The sequence below is a fragment of the Eubalaena glacialis genome, chromosome 7 (assembly GCF_028564815.1).
Source record: "Eubalaena glacialis isolate mEubGla1 chromosome 7, mEubGla1.1.hap2.+ XY, whole genome shotgun sequence".
NCBI lineage: Eukaryota > Metazoa > Chordata > Mammalia > Artiodactyla > Balaenidae > Eubalaena > Eubalaena glacialis.
Window position 1 is genome coordinate 39,569,875 of NC_083722.1, and position 24,044 is coordinate 39,593,918.

At 49.6% G+C, this 24,044-nt stretch overlaps 1 protein-coding gene across 1 annotated transcript; it reads right to left on the minus strand.

The window, feature by feature from the left end:
* Positions 1–1,517: 1,517 nt before the first annotated feature.
* DEF6 (DEF6 guanine nucleotide exchange factor) lies at positions 1,518–23,022 on the minus strand. The gene is made up of 11 exons (XM_061195127.1): positions 22,927–23,022; positions 11,719–11,859; positions 10,883–11,068; positions 8,997–9,233; positions 8,762–8,908; positions 5,371–5,479; positions 4,884–5,182; positions 3,639–3,805; positions 3,315–3,513; positions 2,273–2,363; positions 1,518–2,069 (listed from the first exon to the last, which is right to left on the minus strand). The coding sequence occupies exons 1-11, from the start codon at positions 23,020–23,022 to the stop codon at positions 1,846–1,848; spliced, it is 1,896 nt and encodes a 631-aa protein (XP_061051110.1). The 3' UTR covers positions 1,518–1,845.
* Positions 23,023–24,044: the final 1,022 nt, after the last annotated feature.

Below are 24,044 nucleotides of genomic sequence, written 5' to 3' on the forward strand. Positions count from 1 at the left end.
AATCTCAGCTACTTAATCACTTTTAAGCTGGGTGACACCCAGTCATTCATATTAGAATTTATTCATTCATGAATTCATTCAACAAACATTTGCTGCATGCCTACTAAGAGTAGAGCATTGTTGTAGGCACTGGGGACATAAGTTGAAGAAAATATGTCCCTGCCCTCAAGGATCTCAAGCATCTAGTTATGGAGGCTGTTACATGAAGTAAGATGGAAAGAACAGCCAGTGTGCGGGCTCAGAAGAAGAAAAAGGAGGGAGCTGCTAGTAGATCTATAAAGCAGATGCATAGGAGGCTCTCCTGGGCCAGATCGTCAAGGGCCTTGTATGCCCCATATGGGAATGTGAACTTGACTATCCAGGGCACCACTGAGAGACTGGAAAGTGGAAAGAATCAAGGATAGATATGCATTTTAGAAAGCCTATCCAGGGACTCTCCTGTTGGTCCAGTGGTTAAGACTCTGCTCTCTCAATGCAGGGGGGCCCGGGTTCGATACTGCATGCCAAACTAAAAGATCCTGCATGCTGCAACTGAAGATCTCTCATGGCCCAGCGAAGATCCTGAGTGCCACAACTAAGACCCAGAGCCAAATAAATAAATATTAAAAAAAAAAAAAAATCCTATCCAGGCAGCTGTGGGGAGAAGGGTTAGCAAGGAGACTTGGTTACTGCTCTAGTCCAGTTGGGAGGTGACAAGGGCCAGAGTAAGGCAGTAGCCATGAGACATGGCCCCAAGGGGGTGGATTTGAGAGTGACCAAGAAAATCCAATCAGTTGGACTTGGAGACTGATTAGATATGGGGCAAGATGGTGAAGGAGTCAAAGGTGAGCATGCAGGTGGAGGATAAAATTTTGGCCTTAGCCATGGCAGTAGCCATGGGGATAGAGATGGAGCAGTAGATATGAGAGCATGAAGGAGAGAGAATCTATTGGATTTAATGATGGGTTTTTCATGAGGGGGATGGCAGGGAGGGAGCAAGTCATCCTAGATTCCCAGATCTCTGTCTTAGGTAACAAGGTAGGTAAATCAGACAATATGGGAAGAGAAGCAAGTTTGAAACGCTTTGGGCAAGTTACCTGACTTCTCTGAGCCTCAATTTCCCCACATGTAAAATGAGAATAATAATATCCACCTCTCAGCGTTGCCACGAGAATTAAATAAACTGGGAAATTGCAAGGCATAGAATATACATTCAATAAACACTTTGGGGTGATACCAATAATAGGGCTTGCTCACGTGCTGAACACTTAATCCTCAGAACAACCCTGTAAGGTAGGTACTATACTATCCCTATTTTGCCAACATGGGAACTGAAGCACAGAGAGGTGAAGAAACTTGACCAAAGTCACCCAGTTGGAAAGTGGCAGAGTGTACTTCCCTAGCCACTGCATTATACCTTACTCTTTCTGGGACATATAACTGGACTTGAGGGAAGAAGAGAGAAAATGGTAGAAGAGACAGACTATAGACCTGATGCATAATTTATCCCAAGAGCTGATTTTATTTGGAAATGTGCCTCCACAACTTGGTGGCAGTCTGGGGACAGATGGCCCCTGGCTTGCTTGTTGACTCTCTTTCCCAGCCTAGGGCATAGAGTCCTTGGGGTTAAGGCACAGGGTCAAGTTCTCAAGGATCAACGTCCCTGACAGCCTCAGTGGTCTGGGGCCTGGGGCTGGTGCAAAAAAAATGAACCAGGTTCCATTCTGGACTGTTTCGTGGTTGGAGGGCCTGGGCCCTTGGCACCAGGACTGTAGCTCCTTCTTCTGCAGGGGCTGGTGTCTCCCACAGGCCAGCTGTGGCCAGGTACTAGTAGGCATGAGGTTGGGGGAAAGAGGCTAGCAGAGGTTAGTTTTCTGGTGCTGGGTCCACTTTATCTTCCTGAGGGGCGGAAGCTGAGATGGGCGCCTCTTTCCCACAATTGAGGGACTTCTGCTGCTCACTGCTGCTGGGTGAGGGGGTCTTGTTGTCGTGGGATCCCCAGTGAGTCAGGCGTTTTAGGGAGGAGTCACGGCGGGCGAGTAGAGGGGCCTGGAAGCCTGTGAAGGAGCTGCTGGTGGTGGGACGCTTGTCTGGCAGAAAAAAGGCAGGTATGAGGAAGGAGCAAGGTGCATGCAAAGGGGAGAAGTTGAGGGGCCTTGCCTCAGCCCTTGGGGGAGAGGAGAACCCGCTGACCTTCAGTCCTGTGCTGGTTCTGTAGATCTGGGGGTATCCCTTCCACCCTCCCTTCTCCCTCCCTACTCCAGGGAAAGCTCCAGGGTCTAAACCTTCTCACCTCCAGGTTCAATTGGATGCATGAGCCGGTTCATCTGGACATTCCAGTGTTTCACGTTGGTACTGGCCTGGCGCAACTTCCGCTGTGCAGCCTGTGGGGGCAGGACCAGGGAGGAGTGGGTCAGAGCCACCCTCCAAGACAGAGAGTCTTGACCTTTTTCAGGTTCACAGGCCCCTTAGGATCTGACAAAGGCTATTGATCATCTTCCCAGAAAAACTCATGTATGTTCATAAAGAGTTATGTATGTGAACAGAGTTGGCATCCAATTTCAGGGGACTCACAGGCCCTCAAAGGGTCAGAAATAATCATAGTTTCCACTTATTAAGCAGCTAAGATATACTAACATCTTATTTAACTTCCAGAGCAGAAGTTAACAACAAACAAATTCAAAAGCGGTTAAGTGCCTTGCCCAGGGACATACACGGAGCTCTGAACCACTGCATTACACCACCTTCCCAAGACCTAATGCAAAAGCCTCTGCTCCAGTGTTCACCCAGCCATTAGCAGCGGTTGTGGGGTGGGGAATCATAGAGGAACTTTCCCTTTCTTTGATACTTATTTCTGTGTTTGAATTTTTTACAATGACCATGTAGGCCAACAAAGCAAAATAAAATAATCAATATTAATAAAAACAAAACATCAAAAGTTTAAAAAAAAATCTTCTTCTATGGAGATTCAGGCTCCAAAGAGTGGAGCCAAAGTACAGGGATAGCAAAGTAGGGGCTGGAAGAGTAGGAGGAAAAATTTTTGCCCAGATTAATAACAATGATAAAAGTCGTAGCTAAGGTTTCTTCAGTGCTTACTACATACTTAATTTCACGTGTTATCTCATTTAATCTTCATAGCAATGCTATTACCAGTCCCCTTTCTCAGATAAGGGACTTGGAACTCAGAGAGGTTAGGCAACTTGTCAGAGGTCACACAGCCAGGCAATGATGGGGCCTGAGGGATAAAGCTTGAGGGAAGGTTCCAGAGCCTGTGCGTTAACGCACTCACCCTCGTTCACCTGGCAGCCTCCAACCTGCTCCAACCCAGGCCTCACCTCCACGTCCTCGTCGGCCCGCTGCCGGTTCTGCCGCACCTCCTCCAACTGCTGCTGGGCCTGCTGCAGGGTGCGGCTCTGCAGGGCCATCTCCTGCTGCAGTTCCTGCTTCTCCTGCTGTGCCTGCTCAATATAGCGCTCCTGTTCCTCCTTCAGCTGCAGCAGCTGCTTCAACTTGTCCTCCTCCTCCTCCAGCAGTCTACCAGGCATCCAGTGTGTCACCTCCAGAGCCAAGGCACCTCGCAGGTGTTCGGCAAGTGGTGCGGGGTCGGGGGGGGGTCGGGGAGTCAGGGAGGGGAAGCAGAAGGGGCCCCTCAGTTCTACCTGGTCTGGGCTAGGCGCACGGCCTCCTCGTCCTGCCGAGCTTTCACCTCCAGTTGCAGGGCCTCCTGAAGCCTCTGCTGCATCTCCTCCAGCTCCTCGATGCGCTGCCGCTGCCGGGCAGCCTCCTCCTTCTTCAGCTCCATCTCAGCCTGCATGGAGGCCCTTGCCTGCTCGGGAAATGGAGCCAGGTCAATGGGGGCATGGGGGAGAGAGGCAGCAAGTATGCTGCTCCTTTCCCCAGGGCTTTGCTAGGCCAGCCCAACTACTTATCTCTGGGTGAGGGTCTGGGGAGTTCCTTCATGTCAGCATTTCCTGATCTGATCTCCTCAGCAAGCCTGACTAACTCAGATAATGATCAGTGAACTACATGGCGGAAAGGGGCTCAAGTCATCCCCTTTTCAGCACCAGCCTTAATAGTTATTATTATACATTATAATATAACGTTTTATAATTATAATTAGGGTAGTGCTTGGAAGGGAATGACTATAATTATAATTGTTATAACAGTTATAACTCAAAGTGTTTCCTTAGTTGATCCTCCTCTCCATAACTCTATAAGCCAAGTTCTATTGGCATCAACATGTCACAGGTAACTGAGGCACAGAAAGGCTGAGTAACTTGCCTGGGATCACAGGGTTCCTAAGAGGCAGAGCTGGGATTGAATCCACAGTGTCTGACTCCAGATCTAGATCTCTTAAATCCTAAATCTAATTGCCTCTACACACTTAATCTGCCTCCACATTCATCCTGCCTTCCTCCCATCCTGCATTCCCCAAACTGGTTTCATTATAAACTCAGATCAAGTCTAGTCCAACCTAGTCCAGCCTTGGTCCAAATTCATCCCCAATCACACCGTCTTTAGCAGCTCCTCTGTCCAAGTCCCGCCCCCAGCCAAGGTTTCTGAACCAGGTCCCACTCTACACCTAGCACTCAGGTCCGACCCTCCCATTTCGTAGGCTCAGGCCCCGCCCCCTACCGTCTCTCCTCTCAAGCCATCCCTCGGCCAGGTTCCTTATCCCACAGGCCCTGTTCCTGGCACAGTCCCCGTCCCATACCCATCCTTCAAGCCCACAGGCTCTGTCCCCAAAATCCCTCAAGACAAGCCCCGCCTCCACTTGCATCCCTCAATGCGTGGCTCCGCCCTCGACCAAGGCTCCGCCCCATGCCCCGCCCCCAGTGCTCAGCTCCCAGGCCTGACCGCACCACACCCCTCAGCCCACCGCCTCCAGAGCTGTGCGGCCCCACCTGCTCAGCCTCGCGCAGTTGGCCCTCGAGCGCCTGTTGCAGCTCGCGGTGCTGGCTGCGGCGCCGCTCCTCCTCCTCCTGCAGCAGGCGCTCGGCCTGCCGCTGCGCCTCCTGCAGCAGCTCCAGCTCCTGCAGCTTCCGCTCCTTCTCCTCCTGTAGCTGCTGCAGCCGCAGCATCTCCTCCTCCTTGGCCGCCCGGCGCCGCTCCCGCTGCTCCCGCTGATCGCGCCGCTTCTGCTTCAGGTCCTTGTGCAGCGACATCTTCCCCTCGGCCCGCAGCCGGATCGCCGTCTGGATGGCTGCGGAGGGAGCGGCAGGGGCTGGCCGGGGGCAGGGCAGCCTCGAGGTGACCCACCGCCAGAAAGGGGCCTTAGGAGTTGCCCATGTCCGGTGCCCAGCCTCCCGCTGGGCAAAGTGCTATCACCCCCTTTTCACAGATGAGGCGACTGAGGCCCAGCCAGGTCCAGGCCACCCAGCGAGCACTCACCAGCCGTCCACTCCTGGCGCTGGCGCGTGTCTGAGGCGCTCATCTCGTACGTGCGGGAGGCAGTCTTCACACAGAACATGCAGCGCTTCCCTTCTCGGTCGGGCAGCACCTGGGAGAGGGTGGACCGCCCCAGACAGGCTGGCTTCACTGGAGTCAGGGCCACACCTGCCCCAGGGGTGCTGCAGCTCCAGCCCCTACCCCCGCTGGCTGACCATCCTCCCCGGGCACCCCTCCCACTCTGCCAGGAGCCTGCGTGGCCCGGTTTGAAGGTTAGTTATGGGGATACTTGTGTGCCTACAGCTCTGTATCCTTTGCTCTTTGAAGTTGGGACTGTTCTCTGGGTATCTCCCCATGGGGCCTAGCACAGAGGGATCACTCAGTGTTTATGCAGATCATGCTGGAACATCTCCCATGACAGGGTCCTCACTATCGAGACCGTTCATTTCCACAAAGCCCTGCCTGTTGAGAAAGTTCTCCATTCATTCATTCCACAGATATTTTGTAGTGTCTACTGAGTGCCACTCATTGCTCTGGGCATTTGGGATACTGAGATGTGCCTAACAGACCAAATCCCTGCCTTCCCTAAGCTTACATTCTAGTGGAAAATAATAGCTACCACCTACTGAGCTTCATGTGTTCTAGAGTCTGTACCAGGCATGGATTATTAGCTCCACTTTACAGAGAAAGAAACTGAGGCTCTAAGAGGTCCAGGAACTTGCCCAATTCACACTGCCTATTAGTGGTGGAGCTGGATTTCTGCCTAGATCTGTGCTGTTTCCACATTGACAGCTGTTTCCCTATGTGACAAAAATGGACAGAGCCTAGGATGACTATAATAATAACATTTTTTAATGTAAAATAACAAGTGTTGGTGAGACATTGGAACTTTCATACACTGCTGGTAAGAATGGAAGATGGTGCAGCCACTGTAGAAAAGTCTGGCTGTTCCTCAAAAATTAAACATAGGATTAATGTATGGTTCAACAACTCTACTCCTAGGTACGTACCCTGCGAAAAAATATATATCCACCCAGAAACTTGTACCTGGATGTTCATAATAGCATTATTCACAATAGCAAAAAGATGGAAACAACCCAATACCCATCAAAGAATGGATAAACAAAATGTGGTACAGCCTTACAATGGAATATTATTAAGCCATGAAAAGGAATGAAGTCCTGATTCATGCCACAACATGCTTGAGAACATTATGCTAAGTGAAAGAAGCCAGACATAAAAGGACAAATATTATATGATTCCACTTATATGAGGCACCTAGAACAGGCAAATTCATGGAGATAGAAAGCAGAATAGAGGTTACCAGGGGCTGGAGGGAAGGGCGGATGAGTTATTGCTTAATGGGTACAGAGTTTCTGTTTGGGATGATAAAAAAGTTTTGGAAATAGATAATTGTGATGGTTACATGTGAATGTACTTAATGCTACTGAATTGTAACACAAAATTGTTACAAAATTGTAACACAAAATGTACTTAATGCTACTGAATTGTAACACAAAATTGTAACACAAAATGAATTAAAATGGCAAATTTCATGTTATGTATATTTTTTCACTACAGTTTTTAAAATTGTTGTTTTAAGCCTCTAAAATAATAGACAGAGTCAAGGCAGGAAAAGGGATGGGAAGGGAGAAAGAATAGGGAGGAATAGAGTTGCCAAAGGGAATGGAATTTGGGTGAAGGAGAAAGAACTTCAAAGAGGAGTTTTAGAAAGTTTTGCTGGGTAGAGTGAGACATAAGCCATCTCCTCTGAAAAATCTTTAGCAAAGTCCACATTATTCACCAATGACTTTAGTATTTGATTTGCAGTTTGGTTTTTTTTTAAAAAGTGCTGACATATGGAATCTAAAAAAGACAAAACAAATGAACAAACATAACAAAACATAAACAGAGTTATAGATACAGAGAACAAACAGGTGTGTTTGCCAGAGGGTAGGGGGCGTAGTGAGAGGAAGGAAAAAGTTGAGGAAGATTAAGAGGTACAAATTTCCAGGTGCAAAATAAGTGAGTCATGGGTGTAAAATGAATAGTGTGGGGAATATAGTCAATAACTATGATTACATAGTTATCTTTGTATGGTGACCTATCATAACTAGACCTGTTGTGGAGGTCAGTTTGAAATATATAGAAATACCGAACCATTATGTTTTGTAACAGGAACTAACATAGTATTGTAGGTCAATTACACTTCAAAAACAAACAAACAAATCCATGGAAAAAGAGATCAGATTTGTGGTTACCAGAGGTGGGGAGGGAGGTTCTTGCGGGCATGGGGGGAAGGTAATTGGATGAAGGTCATCAAAAGGTACAAACTTCCAGGGCTTCCCTGGTAGCACAGTGGTTAAGAATCCGCCTGCCAATGCAGGGGACATGGGTTCGAGCCCTGGTCCGGGAAGATCCCACATGCCGCGGAGCAACTAAGCCCATGCACCACAACTACTGAGCGTGCGCTCTAGAGCCTGCGAGCCACAACTACTGAAGCCCACACGCCCTAGAGCCCGTGCTCCACAACAAGAGAAGCCACTGCAATGAGAAGGCCGTGCACCACAACAAAGAGTAGCCCCCGCTTGCCGCAACTAGAGAAAGCCCGCGCGCAGCAATGAAGACCTAACGCAGCCAAAAAATAAATTAAATAAATTAAAAAAAAGAAAAAAAGGTACAAACTTCCAGATATAAGATATATAAGTACTAGGGATGTAATGTACAACATGATAAATTAACACTGCTGTATGTTACATAGGAAAGTTGCTGAGAGAGTAAATCCTAAGAGTTCTCATCACAAGATAATTTTTTTCTATTTAATTTTGTATCTATATGAGATGAGGGATGTTCACTAAACTTATGTGCTTATCACTTTATGATGTATGTGAGTCAAATCATTATGCTGTACACCTTAAGCTTAAACAGTGCTGTATGTCAACTACAGCTCAATAAAACTGGAAGAAAAAATAAAGTGTGTTACTTTTCTAAAAGAAAAAAAAAATTGCTGCCATGGCTGAGAATAGCCTTGAGGTACCCAGGTATGCAACTGACCCTTGAACAATGCAGGGGTTAGGGGTGCCAAGCCTCTGCCCAGTCAAAAATCCACATATAACTTTAAAGTCAGCCCTCAGTATCCTGGTTCCACATCTGCGAATTCAACCAACTGCTGATGGCGCTGTACTCCTGAATGTATTTATTGAAAAAAATTCACATATAAGTTCCAACTTGTGTTGTTCAAGGGTGAACTGTATTTGGGTTGCACTCATCTAAGCGGGAATTTGTCACTGTGGCTTTTCCCATTTACCCTCCTCCTGACCCCCTTGCCTTCACACTGCACTGGAGCCCCTCTGAGCCTTGAGATGTGCTCTACCCCCTCAACTGTCCCCCTCACCTCCACGCAGCACTGCGCATCCAGCAGGATTGTACCCCTTTTCTCCTTGCACTCTTCACTCCCGAAATAGCAGAGGCAGCTGGGCTGCAGCTGGAACCAGCGTTCTGCCCAGTTCCTCCTCAGGTGCCCTCGCTTCCACAGGTAGCCCTGCCAGCCAGAGCAAAGTCAGAGGCATCACTGGCCCCCCGCCTTCACCCTCCTCGGGGTCCTCCCCTAGTTCCCAGCCGGGCCTGACCTGCTTCAGGACGTCTTGGATGAGTTCCTGGTAGACCTCGTGGATGGCCATGCTGAGGGTGTCTCGCCCCACGCCTCGCAGACAGCGGCCTGAGTTGAAGAGCTCCAGGAACTGCCAGACGCTGAGCCCGCTGGTGCTCTGGGCTGCCTGGGCCTCCTGGGCCAGCAGCTCCTCCAGCTCACCCAAGCCCACCTCCAAGCTCATGCTGCTGAGCACCTTCTTCAGCAGGTATTCCACCTGGAGGGGGGGGAGGGAAGGCTTGGTGGCTGCAGCAGGCTGTGGCGCTGGTGCCAGCACCAGGGGGCGCTCCCTCAGGCACCCGGAGCCTGGGCAGAAGTGACCAGGGACAGGATCGGGGGTAGGGTCAGAGGACAAAACTACTAAATGCTGGAAGACACCTGAGTAGAGATGTAGGAGGGGATCCTGGAGCCCCAACTTCAATTCAGGCATCCCCTCCCCAAGCTCCAGTCCCACTCCTTCCTGCCTTGAATTAAGGGCAGGGTGAGGTGGGAGCTGAGGGGGCCAAGGGCCAGGCCGAGACAGCAAGTCATAGAAAATGTCAACAGGGGAACAAGGGCCCTCTCATCCAATATCCTCACTTTGCAGGTGACAAAACTGAGGCTCAAAGGGGGAAGTGACTTGTTCTGAATCATACAGCAAGTTGGTAGCAGCCAGAACTCAATTCAGATCCGCATCCCATGAGTCCTTATTCCAAGCCCCAAGCCCCAACCTTAGGGATCCTTCCCCTATGGGATGGCAAGGGGATTGGAGGTGGAGTAAGCAGAGCAGGGACAGGAAACCTGTTACAGAGGAACAGGAAGTGGTGGTTGGGGTACCTCCTGCTGCACTTTGTTCACACTGCCTGTTGATCACAGTAGCAAGCAGCTTTCTGACCTCTGAGAGGCCACCTCGCCCTGACTGGCAGGAGTCTGACAAAGATGCCCAGCCAGCCAGGTGTCTGTATAGATAGACACGTGTCCCTCGACTGCCCCAGCAGCTTCTTGGGAAACTCTCTCCAGGACTTTCACTCTGGGGGCTACTGGGTCTCCTCTGGGAGTGGGGCGGGGCACCCCTCATTCTTCTCACAAACAGAGGCAAGGGCACGAATCTGAGCGCAGTTAGATGTGCCAGCACTTCTTGTAAATACGGTGGATCTCTCCCCCACGTACCCTACTCTAAAGACCTAAATTCGCCCTGGTATCTTTGCAACCACCAAAAGGGCTAAAGGGTCAGGAGAAGGCTGAATGGACAGGGGACAGAGGAGGGGGAGTAGAGGGAGGGTGCAGGGTGACTGGAAAAGGGGGGGCATCTGCCCTGGCTTCACCCATGAATTGAGGAGGTAGAGGCTGGATTCTAGGCCTCTACTCCCAGCATGCCTTCTCTGGGGCCCTGAGCGAGTCTTCCCTGGCTCTCCCCTATATTGTAGAAGATAGGAAGAGAAAATCTGAAACCAGGGGCAGACTTGGTTGCCCACTTGGAGTAACTGGAGAGATGTCCCAGGAAGGTCTCTATTCCCCTAATAATAGCATCCTTCTCAGATTGCCACAGTGCCTAAAATCCTGCCATTTGATTTTAAATGTTCTCATTTTTAAATGCCCAGTAATGTATCAGGCATTCACATCTCTGTGTAAATAGAATTTGCAGATCATTTCCCTACTGTGAGGGCTAGCAGAGCCTTGAAGGAAGTGTAGTTTTTGACCTCCTGGGAGAAGGCATAATTGTTCTGATATGGATACTTCTAAGCATCTGGAGACAGATGGGTGTGAACAGGTCCCAGGGTGGGGAGATAAAGAAGAAAGGGGATGTGGGAAAGTACGGAGGCAATTTGGCCTCCTTCATGGTTCTGCTAAGGTCTGTCCCCAAGTGATAAAGTCCCTGGGGCTTACCTCATCAGGAACCATGATCAGAGGGTACTTGTCCTCAGACAGGAAGTTGAAGAGGCACCAGAGGCGGAAGGCATCCTGATTGGAGAGCATGCTGTTCCCGTTGCTATCCACCCGATAGTTCTTCTTGGCCGTCAGGGTCCAGCATAGTTCATCAAAGTGCTCCTTAACGAAAGCCCCCTCCTCCACCTGCCACCAGGCCGGCAAGTCAGCTGAGAAGGCTGCCCCGTCCCTGCTCTACCACCCAACTAGGCTCCAGCTGGCTTCTTAGAGTCATCTATTCCCCTGCTCCCTACCCTGCCATGTTGGGGCTCTAACTTGAGGAATCCCTGAGCTGATGATCAGGTAACTAGCTGACCAACCAGCCTGACCCCAGCCCCCAGCCCTGCTACCGCCACCATTCCCTCACAGCCACTGCCCCCAAATCCCCTGCACACAGAGAAACTCAGGTCCCTCAGCCCAGGGAGAAAGAAGGGGAAGCCCAGGAGGGAGTGGACAGTCAAGGAGAACCTGAGAAGACAGCTACAGCTGGGAGGAGCAGGGGGGACAGCACTTGGGGGAAACTGGAGAGCCTTTTGTAAAATTGACAGCTGGAAGCTAGGCAGGGACGGGGGAGAAGGTCATGGGAAAGGTAGAGGCTAGGATAGAGAGGAGGAAGCTTGAGAATGAGTTAAGGGGAGCCAGGAGGCAGCAAGTGGCTGGGAGGTGAAGGATGGAGATGGGAGAGCAGGGATGGACAGAGGGGACAGAAATGGGGTTCATAGGGGGAGGAGTTGGGGTGGCAATGTATTAGGGTGCTGGTCAGGTTGGGAAGTGGGGAGAGGTTAAAGGGGCCCCACCTTGTCCAGGATGTACTTGTTGAGGTAGGGCATGTACCCCTGGCTGGACACAGGGCCATCGTCGTCATCTCGGAAGTGCTCCTCCAGGGCCACAGGGTCGTGAGGGATGTGCAGGACGGTGTACAGGTTGTGGGACAGCACCTGAGACAGACGGCAGTTTGCCTTCCTGAACCCCAACCAAAACTGGGTCAAAGGGCGGCTCCCACCTCCCCACTTGTCCCCACCCCCATCCTGGCTGAGTCTTCCGCATACATTATTCAATTCAATCATAACTAAAGTTTCTGTATATATAGACACAATGGAATGTTATTCAGTCATTAAAAAAGGAATGAAATCTTGCCATTTGCGACAACACGGATGGACCTTGAGGGCATTATGCTAAGTGAAATAAGTCTGATAGGGAAAGACAAATACCATACGATCTCACTTATACGTAGAATTTTTTAAAAAGGGAAAAAAAGGTGTTCACAGATACAGAGAACAGACTTTGTTGCAAGAGGTGTGGAGCGGGGAGGTGAAATGTGTGAAGGTGCTCAAAAGGTACAAACTTTGGGTAAGTCATGAGGGGACTTCCCTGGTGGTCCAGTGGTTAAGACTCTGAGCTCCCAATGAAGGGGGCATGGGTTCGATCCCTGGTCAGGGAACTAGATCCCGCATGCTGCAACTAAAAGAGCCCGCGTGCTGCAACTAAAGATCCTGCATGCCACAAAGAAGATCCCGCGTGCAGCAACTAAGACCTGGCGCAGCTAAATAAATAAATACAATAAATAAATATTTTTTTAAAAAGTCCTGGGGGGATATAATATATAGCACGGTAACTATAATTAACAATATCGTATTGCATATTTGAAAGTAGCTAAGAGAGTAGGTCTTAAAAATTCTCATCACAAGAAAAAAAATTTTGTGTAACCATGTATGGAGACAGATGTTAACTAGACTTACTGTGGTGATCATTTCACAATATATATATAAATATAGGATCATTACGTTGTAAACCTGAAATTAAAATGTCAATTATACCTCAATAAAATCCAAAAAACTAAAACTTGTACACTTGCTATGCACCAAGCACTGTGCTCAGCACTTTACATATACTTCACATAACAAGTGTTTATATCCTCATCTCACAGATGAAAAAAACTCCTAGGCTCTGAGACGTTAAGTAACTCACCTAAGGGCACAGGGCTGGCAGAGCTGGGATTCAAACCAAGGCAGCCATGCTCTTTGCCACTTCGTCAGGCAGGTATGTGCCCTTTCTGCAGACAAGGACACCGAGGCTCAACCGACTCAATAACTTGCCCAAGGACCCACCCTGAGCAAGAGCCTAGGATTCAAATCCAGCTCTGCAGATCCCAAAGCTCAAGGGCAGAAGCCTGACATCTACCATCAAAGACTCAGGCTGCAGTGTGCCTAGAGTCCAATGTGTCTGCTCCAGGAAGGGCATGTGCAGTTCCAGTCACTGCCCTTCTAAAGATGGAAGGGAGCTGGAGAGGGAGCAAAGAAGGCGCACGAAAAATGGTCTGTGGGATGTGGAGGACAAGGCTAAAAGAGATGGTGGCCATGACAGTACAGAGGGGAAATGGGTTGGTTAACAAACCCATGATATTAGAACAAAGAGGTTGAAGCTTGAACAAGGAGATCAGGAAAAAAATTAAATTGTCTTGGAGTAATTCTGATATAGCACTTATCAAAGACAGCGTGAATGATTAAAAATTGTCACCTACTATGTGCCAGCCACTGTTTGAGGTGCTTTCTATACCCCACATCTAATGTCTGCAACCGTGACATACAGACATTATTATCTCTGTTTTTCAGATGAAGATGCTGAGGCTTGGAGAGGTTAAGAGTAAGTGGCAGAGTTGAGGTTGCAACTGGTCGTTCCCGGCTCTGAAGGCTGCTTTCCCATTAAAATATTGACCCTGGGGCTTCCCTGGTGGCTCAGTGGTTAAGAATCCGCCTGCCAATGCAGGGGACACGGGTTTGAGCCCTGGTCCGGGAAGATCCCACATGCCGTGGAGCAACTAAGCCCATGAGCCACAACTACTGAGCCTGTGCTCTAGAGCCCACGAGACACAACTACTGAAGCTCGCACACCTAGAGCCCATGCTCCACAACAAGAGAAGCCACCGCAATGCGACGCCCGCGTACTGCAACAAAGAGTAGCCCCCGCTCGCCAACAACTACAGAAAGCCCGCGTGCATCAATGAAGACCCAATGCAGCCAAAAATAAATAAATAAATAAATAAATTTATAACCAAAAATATATATATATATATTGACCCTGAGCCTCATTCCCCAACTATATAGTGAACTCTGGAGGCAAGGTCTCTGTTCATCTTTATGTTTCACAGCACCTATGTCCTCTTCTGCACACCAAACGCAGTCAATATATGCTGTATTTAAGGGCTGCTTCCACCACCAGCAGTCCACCTTGGAATCAGCTCCTCTGAGGCAGAAGCTGGCAACATCCTAGAGATGGCGTGTATACCAAGTCTTCATTTCTTTATTCTCTTTTGTGAGAGGAGGGGGAGAAGGTTTTGAGACTTCTTCCCAATGTTCTCCTGGGCCTCAGGTTCAACTCAGCAAAGTGGGAAGTTGGAGGGCCCAGCAAGGGGATTGGTGTTTCTCTTTTTCCTCCTTTCCCTCTGGACAGTCATCTCTGATCCCCACCCCAACCCTCATTCCCATGATCTTCAAATTATCTCATGTGCCATCTTTGGTTTTGCCTACTCTTGTTCTAAAGGACATCTGAAGTTTCTTCCTGATGAACTCTGCCCCCCTCCCTTATTTTGGTAATAGAGCCTTGATTTTCCTTTGAGAAGTAACTCTCCCCCATTTTCAATATCTGTGGTATTGGCCATTTGCACCCCTACCCCACCTGGTTGCAGGGGTGGGCACATTGGAGTCATGGTGTTTGGTTCAAGGATGCACATGACCAAATCTAGGCCAATGAGAATCAGCCCTGGGATTTTTGCTTCCTCTAGTGGAGAAGAGGTGTACTCTTTCCCATGGGTATACATGGAAAGAGTTAAGCTGTTAGAAGATAGATGTAGCTGACATTTTTGTCCCTGTGTGGGAAGTACCTGCTTAAGAATAAAGCTATCAGTGAAAAAAAGCAGAGTCAAGGTATAAAAAGTCATCATTTGAGGACCTAGATCCAGCCATGCCTGAAGCCAATACTATGCTTGGAGTTTTGGTTATGTGAGCCAATCTATAACATCTCCTTTAAGTTATTTTGAGTTTGGTTTCTACCACCTATATCCAGAGAAGACATGATTAATACATCTGTGGTCATAGGATACTAATCCACACTCTAAGAGGTGCCACCACTCAATGCTTAGCACTTAAAATTCAGGGTGACCAACACAAGAGAAATACCCACTTCTGAAGAGATAGGTGTTATTCTAAGAGTTTCACATATTTCTACCTGTTGCCTCCTGGCCTCTTTTCAAATTACCCATGTCTTTATCTTTCTTCAAGCCTCCTAAAGCACCTCTTTGAGGAAGCTTCCTGCATAGCCCAGCCAAATGGCTACACTCCAGTGAAGCGTGCGGGGGGACATGGAAGGCCAGGAACCTTTGCTTTCTAGTTATGAGGCCTTGGATAAACTCCTTCACCCCCTGAGCCTCAGTATCATTGTCAGTAAAACAGGGGATAATACCCACCACGCAGAGGGGCCATGAGGATGGAGTGAGATATATATAGAGAGAGAGTGAGAGAGTTAGCTCTGCACAGAACAAATATAAGTTCCCTTCTCATATAGAAAGTGCAATTTTTTACCTAACAAATTAGCAAAGATGCAAAAGACTGATACTATCAAGTATTGAGGAAGTTGTGGAGAAATGGGGACTCAAATGCCCCACTGTTGAGATGTGAATTGGTAGTCTTTCTGGAGGGCAAGACTGTATCAAACATAAAATTGGGCATGACCCCAGCATTTTTAATCATCCAACCTATAGATGCTCAAGAGAACAGTTACCTGTACAAGAATGCTCACTGAAGCATAGTTTAGAATAAAAGACATTGGGAAATTCCCTGGCAGTCCAGTGGTTGGGGCTCTGCACTTCCACTGCGGGGGACACAGGCTGATTCCTGGTCCCAGAACTAAGATCTCGCAAGCCGCGGCATGGTGAAAGGAAGGAAGGGAGGAAGGAAGGGAGGGAGGGAGGGAGGGAGGAAGAAAGAAAGGAAGAAAGAAAGAAAGAAAGGAAGAAAGGAAGGAAGAAAGGAAGGAAGGAAGGAAGGAAGGGAGGAAAGAAGGAAGGCAGGGAGGAAGGGAGGGAGGGAGGGAGGAAGAAAGAAAGGAAGAAAGAAAGGAAGAAAGGAAGAAAGGAAGGAAGGGAGGAAGGAAGGAAGGGAGGAATGAAGGAAGGAATGAAGGAAGGAAGGAAGAGAGGAAGGGAGGAAGGGAGGAAGGGAGAGGGAGGGAGGGAGGGAGGAAGAAAGAAAGGAAGAAAGGAAGGAAGGAAGGGAGGGAGGGAGGAAGGAAGAAAGGAAGGAAGGAAGGGAGGAAGAGAGGAAGGGAGGGAGGGAGGAAGAAAGAAAGGACGAAAGGAAGAAAGGAAGGAAGGAAGGGAGGAAGGGAGGAAGGGAGGGAGGGAGAGAGGGAGAAGAAAGGAAGAAAGAAAGGAAGGAAGGAGGGAAGGAAGGAAGGGAGGGAGGGAGGGAGGCAGGGAGGAAGAAAGAAAGGAAGGAAGGAAGGGAGGGAGGGAGGAAGAAAGGAAGGAAGGAAGAAAGGAAGGAAGGGAGGGAGGGAGGGAGGGAGAAGAAAGGAAGAAAGGAAGAAAGGAAGAGAGAAAGAAAGGAAGGAAAGAAGGAAAGAAGAAAGGAAGGAAGGTAGGAAGGAAGGAAGAAAGGAAGGAAGGAAGAAAGAAAGAAAGAAAGAAAGAAAGAAAGAAAGAGAGAATAAATGAGGCATTGGAGACAGCCCAAGGCTCCTTCAAGAGGGGCCAGGTACACCAAGTCATGGACCTGTGTGTGGTTGAAAATTTTACTTCTGCCACATGTGTACTTATGGGCAAGTGATTTAACTTCTCCAAGGCCTTAGTCTCCTCCTCTTTGAGGAAAATAAGGCGCCTGCTCCACAGGGTGTTTTAGAACGAAGAGCTTAGCACAGCACCGGGTACATAGTAGAATAATAGAAATTGCTTAATAAAAGTTGTGAGCTATTTTTATTATTATATTTGTATGAACAGACATGGAAAGATATGCATACTATACTGGCAGGTGGAAAAAAGCAAGCTGTAGAATGAAATATTTGTAAAATAATATGTGTGCAAAGATTATGCTGAACCATATTAAACTGCTATTTTAGTAGGTCAAAACAATCAAACATCAGCAATTTCATATAGTTCAACCTAATAAGTTTATTTGTACATAGAAAAAATTTAGAAGACTCAGCAAACTGTTAACAGCTATCACCCACCACTCTTCCCCAGGGAGGGGAGGAAATTTCACCTTCTTTAACACTATTTTTGTCTTTCAATTTTTTTAACCAGTAAAACATGTTTTACTTTTCTAGTAAATTTCAACTTCTTTAAAATTATATTCTTCTGAACTAGGAGCATATATTGTTTACATGACAAAATTTTTAAACTATAGAGCTAAAAAACAAAGGGTGCCATTAACCACAGTTATTAATGTACCCTGCTATTAAGTTGCTCTGTAATAATGTTCTTTTGCTGTTCCCTGTTGGTGTGAGCATTTCTGGGTGTTCTACATTCCTTGGGGGCAGCAAGGACTCTAATCTCAACCCTGACTCCAGAGCTCAACACAATGTCCCCCACATTGTGTTAATCAATGTTTTTGACTAACTCCTCAAGTCTAACTTAAATGCTGCAGTGGTTTCCCAAGGTTCTCAGAGTAAAACCTCAGAGTCTTTCCAGAGATTTTACTCTGTACCTTCTCTTACCTCATCCCTCTTGCTCACTTCTCTCCAGCCCCTCTGGCCCCTTTGACATTCCTCAAACACACCAGGCACACTCTTGCCTCAGGGTCTTGGCACTTGATATTTCTTCAACCTGAAACATTCTTCGCCCAGGTCACAGCGTGGCTCACACCCTCTCCTCCTTCTGATCTTTACTTAGATGTCATCTTCTCAGGGAGGGCTTCTCTGACCACCTTACTTAAATCTGTAATCCTATCCCCTCTGCCCCCCACAGTAAGGATAGGGATATCTTCTGCTTTATTTTCCTCCATGTCATGTATCACGCACTTTTACTTATTTTGTTTATCATCTGTGTTTTCTGACTAGAACGTTAGCAACACAAGTGTGCGGTGTTTTGTCTGTTTTATTCACTGCTGTATCACTGGATCTGGCATATAATGGATACTCAATAAATATCTACTGAATGAACCTAAGTGCTTCAAGGGGAAAAGTAGGAAAAATACAAAAGTCAGACGGACATGGACTGAATCTCTCTGAGCACATGAACCTCGCTGGGGCTCAGTTTTCACATTTCTAAAAATGGAGTTCAAGGAGATAATGTACAAATCCCCTCCCACCCCAGGATAGAACCTGCCACCCAGCAGCATACAGTTATCTGAGCTGTTCCTCTCTTTGGTTCATTGGCCCACGTTGTCCTCTAAGACCTTCCTCACCTGTACCTTTTGCCAGGGGAATCTGAGGAGCCCAGGGCAGAGAGGCTCCGACCCTGTTAGCCATCAGGTGTCAGGACAAAGAGGAATTAAAGGCTCCAGACACTCAGGGCTCAGGGCCTCCCCCCAGAGAGCTCAGCTGACCTCAGACTGCCAGGCTTCCTGTGCCTGGGTGCGGGTAAGTGCCGGGGGTGGGGAGAGAGTGTGACCAGAGGAGGGTCATGCTGGAAAGGAAATGGCAGGAGTGGAGGCTGGCTTGCGGAACTCACCTGCTGATTTCAATCAATCCTTAGCCCTGGAGGCAGGGCTCTCATTATCCTCCTTTTACAGAGGAGGAAACCAAGGCTCAGAGAGGTGGAGTGTCCTCTTGCTCAAAGTCTGACTCTAAAGCCCTACGCTAGATCTCTGCTACATTGGCTCAGGTTAAGCATCAGAATCACCTGGGGAGCTGGCTGAAACTGAAATCTGCTGGGGCCCGCCCAGACCTACTGACTCAGAGTTTCCAGGGGTGGGGTCCAGGTGTCTGTAGTTTTCACAAGCTGCCATTTGGGCTCCCCCAGAGGGGATTCTCTGTCTCCCCCACCCACCCAAGCAGTCCCTGACCTCTGGGTTGGCAGCCATTGACCTTTGAGAGGCTTCATTTATTCACTGTTTCCTCTGGAGGCATGTGGGGGTGTGGTTCTCCCCTGGGGGCTTGGGAGTTCCCTAAAAACTCCGGTGCAGCGATGCGATGGGCGCCAGGCCCATGGTCCTGTAGTTCGCAGACTTCAGGAGTAGACGCAGATACAGAGGGTTTGGGAATCTATAAAAGTACCAAGCACTAACTGCAAAAAGAATGACTAATTTCTTTCTCCTAGATGGCCTATATAGTCTTTCTTCCTCCCTCCCTCCCTCCCACCCCCCCTCCCTCCCTTCCTTCCTTCCTTTCCTTCCTTCCTTTTCTTCCTTCCTTCTTCTTTCTTTCTTTCTTTCTCTCTCTCTTTTTTAGATGGCCTATAGTCTTTAAATGTATCTAGGTGCTAAGTGATTCTTTTAAAATATACAGATCCTTTTTAAGAGTCACTGAATGTATTTTTCTCAACCAGTGGGGTACTAAAGCAAACCTATCATGAGGAAGTAGCACCAGGAATTTTAAAAGGTGGGAATCTCTGGATTAGCTGTGTGCCTGCTGAGAGCAAGAAGGGGCTTGGAGGGGTTGGCTGTCAGCATCAAAGGAAAGACAGAGGCTCAGAAAAGGGAGAGGAGAGGCTGCATCAAGGATCAATTTCACCTACTTGAGGTACTTTGTTAAAATTTATTTTCGGAGGCTAGCCAGAGAGCTTGGTGATCCCCAGTTCAACCCTCAGGCTTTACAGATGAGAAACCAGAGGTTCAGAGATGGGCAGTGACTTGCCTAAGGTCACCCTACTGGGGAGCAACATAGGCCTCAGCTAATACGGCTCTTGAGTCAAGTGCTCTGCACATCATTGAATCATTCTCCCCTTCCTCCACACTCTAGACTGAGGAGACCAACAGCAGGCAGGGGTCAGGGCAAAGCTGAAGACCCCACTCATCAGATTCCTGGACTGGAGTTATTAACTTCTCCTCTCCTTCTCCGAGGAGAAGGTTGTTGTCCCTCTCCAGAGGAGACACATCCCAAAGCTCAGAGGCTCTCGGTGGGCAAGAGACCCTCCCTGGGCCCCAGGACTGCCCTGAGTGCCAATGAGAGGCTCAGGAGCCTGGGAGACCTGACAGAGCCAAGTAAGGAAGGCCCTAGTTCACCCTCCCTGCCTTCCCCCTGCTCCTGCCGGTCAAGGGGAAGTGGTAAGCCTCCTAGGATCCTCACTGAGACACACTGCTCCAACCATGAGCCCAATCTCAGGCCCCTCACCCCAGCCCTGGCGGTCAGGGAGTGAGGAAGCCAAATTCTTAGCTGATCATCCATGAAGCCTAAAGCCAAAGCTGCTCCCAGAGAGAAGATGGTATGGCCTTTAGGAAACCCATCATTCCCAAGGCTCCCCTCCCTGAAGCCCTCTGTCAGGATGGGAACTCACTCCTAAAGCTCTTTAGAGAGGGAGATTCTGAGGACCCTGCAAAAGCTCACAGTCCTGAGAAACTTTGTGTTCAACCTAAATCCGTTCTGGGCAGAAGTGCCATTCTTATTGATCTATTTTTATTTTTCTCAACCCACCTGGACAAAGGCTACTGTACTTTCTATAAGAATTCAGAGAAGAAAACTCATCTCATCTCTCCCCCAAGCCTTCTCTTCTTCAGAAAAAACAATCCTGACTCCTTGGGGTACTTCTCAGAGGACTTGCTGTTCCTCCTCCTCCTTCTGGCCTCATCACGGCTTTGCCCAGGACAGCCGGTGGCAGCCTTTCTACCAACACATCAGGGGAGAAGTGGTGACTTGCAGACAGACATAGCCTGCTCTGGGCTGGTGCAGGTCTCCTGCCTCTTCCCAACTGAGGACGCCAAGGCCAGAGACAGTTTTAGCAAGGACAGGCTAACCCCACGATCTCCTCCCTTCTCACCAAGTCTTTCAGTGGAAGGAGTGTGCCCTGCGGGTCTGTCTCTCTCATCTGCTTCTTCCTCTGCCTTCTGGCCACTTCTCTATTGCTCTTTTGCCTTTCCGGCATCCCCACCCCCAACACTATCACTACTTCCTCCCATTCCAGTATCTAGCACTATGGGCTTGAGGGAGAATTGCCTTCCTTATCTTCCTCTCCTATGACATAGGCCCTGCCATTTCTGTCCCACCTGCCGCCGGGCCTGAGGCTCCCACTGCTAGCTCAGATTCCCAGAGTGGACAAGTTTTCTGTGGAGTGGGTTGAAATCTACCATGGATCCTGTGGGACCACAGAGGCTGCTGGCAGTGGGCTCAAAGTGAGCTGCGACGTGGTACAAAGACAGCAGATGGTTCAAGTATGCAAGCTCCCCAGGCGATCTTCCTTGCAAATACTCAACCTGCGGGGGTGGGGAACAGGCATCCGCCCAGTTAGAGGCCAAGACAGAGGCTCAAACTAAGAAGGCTTACTGCCTGATTGGCCCAGGAAACAGAGAGCCACGGAGTGCTGTATCTTCCATGTATGAGAGGCTTAGAGAGACTGGAGGTGTCATAGGGCCACAGGTAATGGAGTGGTAGAAAATGGAACCTTGGAGACAACAAACCATGGAGGTTGGGATTGTTCCTGAAAGATATTAAAGGGGCAGAGTGGGAGGTGGATGTAGGACATGGAGTTTCCACAAGGATGGATTTTGGATGATCTGCATTTCCTCTATCGATACTGGAGACCTCACTAGATTACATAACCTGCAGTAAGACAATTTAAGTAGAACGTAAGGAAGAACCTGTCTGTTGGGAGATTCTCTCAGATGATCAAAAGTGGTAGTGGACTCTCCTTCCTGGGGGAGCCAAGAATCATTTACTGGATGCTCACAAGTCTGGCTAAGGGGTTGATTATGGGATAGGACCAGTTTGGGACATCCAAGTTCATCGTGTCCAAGTTCAAAAGTAGGGGGATGGAATAGGGGTGGGGTACAATGCCTAACCTGTCCCATCCGTCTCTCCCAGGTTTCCAGGCACCTCCTAGCTCGATCAATTAGAATGGAGGTTTCCTTGAGACTGCACTCCTCCTCTGTGGGGGGTGGGTGGCAGGGGAGATGCCAGGATACTATGGCCTAGCCTCATGCCAGGCACATAGCTGGCACTCAGTAAATATTTGTAGAGTGAATGAATGAACCCCTAAGGCAGATCCCAGAGGGCTGACGCCCACCCTGCTCCTGACTCCCCGCGTTCCCTGGCTCCAATGGCCTAGGGCCTTGTTTCTTCCCCACTAACTAGGGTGAAGGCAGCACTAATGTGGGGCTACAGGAAAGAAGGAGAGAAACTTTTCGGCTCCCCAGGAATTATCTAGGACCAAGCATGAATTTCAGGGCAATCACTGATGGGGCTCCTCCTGGGTTCAGATTCCACCCCTTCCCTACTCGAGTTCTCAAGGTCTAAGGTAAGTTTCCCAACCTGGCGTGTAGGTGTGAGGGGGGTGGTGAGCCAGGCAGCAGTATAACGGGGTCTTCAGTCCTTGCCCCTTCCCACCTCTGTCCCACCTGGGAGGCAAGGTCCAGAGGAGCAGCTCTCCTGCGAAGGATGGCTGAGCTGGCCTGGTTTGGGACTGCGAGAGGCTCTAACCCTCTCTCTCAGCTCCGAGAGGAAGTGACTGACAAGTACTAGCTAACTGTCTCTCTTCAAAGCCAGGAGGAAGCGGCAGGAAGGAGTAGGGTGTGTGCCCAAGCTTGACTCTGGGGAGACGTGTGCTCATCACATGGAGTCTGGGATGTAGCTTGGCCCGTGGCCCTCACAACCCCATGATGGCACCTCTACTCTCCCGAGAGTTGGGGGCCAGGGCTCTGGGCGATGGCCCTGCACACACCTCACTGGGGCCTCTGGACAGGGGGCAGCAGCATCCACTAGGCCATGTTGCCCCAGTTCCCCAGCACGGGCCCTCCCGCCCCTCCTGGGTCCCTGGCTAGCTGGGTGCCCCAGGAGGAGCACAGGGTTCAAGTCTAGCTTCAGGCAGCAGGGGCTGATGAGACGTGTCTGCCGGCCTCCCCTGCGCCCCGGGTGCCCCTCACCTTGAGCTGGGACTTGGAGACCTTGCCGCTCTTCTCCACGTCCAGCGCGGTGAAAGCGTACCAGACGGACTTAAGCAGCTCCTTGCGCAGGGCCATGGCTGAGGCGCCCGCCCGGCCCAGGGGCGGCTCTGACACCAAGATCCGGTTTCAGGAAATGCAAACGGCTGCAGAGACCGCAGAAGGGCCATGGTGCGGAGCAACAGCTCCACCTGCCTGCTCTCGCGGGCTCCCCACACTGGCAGGACCCAGCCTGTTGCTCTTGCAGTGCTCAGCGGCACCACTCCCTGCATGGGAACTGGGGACCAAGCCCTGGGGAGCTACAGCCCCAACTCTGATCAGCCTGGTTCCCTGGGTGTGAGGCCCTTTAGAAGCCTCCTCAGCCCCAGAGCCTCCTGGAGCCTTCTGGGCTCCCAGAGGCAGCTTGATGAGGGAAAAGCAAGCCCATCCCGACTTTGGAGTCCTGTACCAATTCCACACTTACCAGGTAGGAGGCTTTGGATAAATAACTTAACCTCCTTGAGCAGTTTCTCATTGGTAAAGCAGGAGAAATGCTCACCTCATAGATTGTAAAGAGGTCTGAGAATGGATGAAAAGCACAGACTAGGCATTGGATAAAACATTTCTTTTAGGACCATCTAACATTACTGTGGTGGTAGGGCTCATCCCAAGTGGAAGAAAACAAAAGGCAACAATACAAACTTGGAGGAGGAACTGGGCCAGGGCACCTCTCCAGGTCAGGAGGACTTGGCACATGATCGGCTGCCTCCCCATCCCCTAGGCTTTGGTTCTAAAAGGCACCCCGAGCATTGCCCACTCTGGGGCCCCACTGGCCCTGACCTAAAGATTCTGAAGCTCATGGGGGTGAGGCTCATGGTGGGGCCCAGCTTCAGGGGTGCCTGGGAGCAGGAGGCTGGCGATTCAGGGCCCTCCACATCAGTGCTTCCGTTTCTTTAGATCCAATACCTGTGAGGGCTGGGGCATATTCCTGCCACGAACAGTGGCCTTGGATGTTGAAGGAGCCTGCTCAGGCAATTGAGACACCCCTCCCTGGGGGTATGTCCCAGCTCCCCCTGCTTCCAAGGAGCTGGTGGCAAGAGTAAAAGAGCTTGCTAGGCATC

Excerpts from the sequence above, each read along its gene's own strand:
- DEF6 (XM_061195127.1), bottom strand. The coding sequence starts at position 23,022 with ATGGCCCTGCGCAAGGAGCTGCTTAAGTCCGTCTGGTACGCTTTCACC. Across the intron at positions 5,480-8,761 it reads ATGCGCAGTGCTGCGTGGAG|GTGCTGCCCGACCGAGAAGG; the intron begins GTGAGGGGGACA and ends ACCCTCTCCCAG. Across the intron at positions 2,070-2,272 it reads GCATCCAATTGAACCTGGAG|ACAAGCGTCCCACCACCAGC; the intron begins GTGAGAAGGTTT and ends TTTTTCTGCCAG.